This window comes from Bidens hawaiensis, unplaced genomic scaffold (genome assembly GCF_021521415.1).
Source record: "Bidens hawaiensis isolate Kalapana, Puna unplaced genomic scaffold, B.hawaiensis_p1.1 tig00046086_1, whole genome shotgun sequence".
In the NCBI taxonomy this organism is placed as follows: Eukaryota; Viridiplantae; Streptophyta; class Magnoliopsida; order Asterales; family Asteraceae; genus Bidens; species Bidens hawaiensis.
The window spans coordinates 63,785-65,213 of record NW_027505963.1 but is presented as its reverse complement, the minus strand read 5'-3'; the positions used below and the strand labels follow the sequence as shown (position 1 = coordinate 65,213).

General features: G+C 42.3%; 1 protein-coding gene across 1 annotated transcript; it reads right to left on the bottom strand.

Moving 5' to 3' along the window:
- Window positions 1-399: 399 nt before the first annotated feature.
- LOC143616154 (uncharacterized) lies at window positions 400-762 on the bottom strand. The gene has a single exon (XM_077089070.1). The coding sequence runs from the start codon at window positions 760-762 to the stop codon at window positions 400-402; it is 363 nt and encodes a 120-aa protein (XP_076945185.1).
- Between the last annotated feature and the right edge of the window lie 667 nt (window positions 763-1,429).

Sequence of the window (1,429 nt, the reverse complement as noted above, 5' to 3'; positions counted from 1 at the left end):
ACTTCGCGACGCTCTTAACGGTAAGATCTCTAACGAGTTTGTTTAAAACGTCAATCTGCGCCTGCATGCTAGTGTTCGAATCGACCTGAAGTACTCCTCTCGATGACGTGGAAGAATTTCTGCCCCTCGTAGCTCTCTGCTAGGTCATCAAAAAGGATGACACACTCATCGGGATCTTTGTTCTTGAGGAGTTTCCCGTTAGCTGTCTGGTTCAACATCTCTCTCACGTGCCGTGTGGGTCCATTATAGAATTTCACGATGAGCATCTAAAACATGATGAGAACAACTAAGAAGGAGGTCCTTGAATCTTTCCCAAGCTTCCCCGAAAGACTCATCGGACCTCATGCGAAAGGAAAAAATCTCCTCGCGGAGTCAAGCGGATTTAAATGGTGGAAAGAATTAGGTCATGAATTTCTCTTGAAGGCCCGCCCAAGTGGTGATGGATCCAGCAGATAGAGACTTAAGCCATTTGTAGGATTTGACGGCAAGTGAGAAGGGAAAAAGACGGAGATAGATGGCTTCATCGTTCATGTTGCCGATATTGAAAGTTTCACATATTTGAACGAACATGTCGATGTGGTTTGAAGGATCTTCACTCTCTAGCCCTTGGAATTGGAGTGCGGCTTTAATGAGTTGCATGACGCGGGTAGGAATGGACCGGTTGCCAGCGGCAGCACCGTTCGGTAGAGTGATGCTTGAATGAGGATTCGTTGTCGGCCTACCATAGTCAGCTACTACTCTCCTAGGCGGTTGGTCACCCATGTTCCTATCCCCATAAGATGTGGAAGAAACAGAAGAAGAAGAACCCGTCGGTGAAACAGAACGCTCTCTCTCGGCAGAACTTTCTCGGTATCGTCAGACGTTTCAAGCTTCGGAGGTCCTTGGGAGCGGGTATGACGCATACGACTAAAACGAAAAATTTAAAATTAATCTAAAAACAAATAAAAACAAATAAACAATTAAAAGGAAAACTGGTAAGTCCCCAAACTCGGGTCGATCTCTAATCACCTCAAACCGTGTCCCCGGCAACGGTGCCAAAAACTTGATTTGCGAATATATATATATAAAACACGAGTCACAACTAAGATTTAAAAACCAAATAACCTATCCTAGATCACACAAACGGCAAGTGTACAGGTCGCGTATAACAAAGAAAAGGAAAGTCTGATATCGAACTCGAAGACACATGAGAACAGCTCAGATTATAACCCTAATCCAAGTCCTACCTAATAATATCTAATTGATTTTATTTTATTTTAATTAATTTAACTAACTTGCTTTACTTAACGAAACTAACTGGAAAACCTAACAAAACCTAATGGGGTTTTAACGAATATGGAGAAATGACTACCTAGGCAAGAATCCTATTGATAGTTCAACGGCTAACGGAATTAACTAATCAAACGACACCAAGATCTTAAAATAATCA

Bases quoted from the DNA above. Each gene is read 5' to 3' on its own strand.
- LOC143616154 (XM_077089070.1), bottom strand. From the start codon at position 762: ATGGGTGACCAACCGCCTAGGAGAGTAGTAGCTGACTATGGTAGGCCG.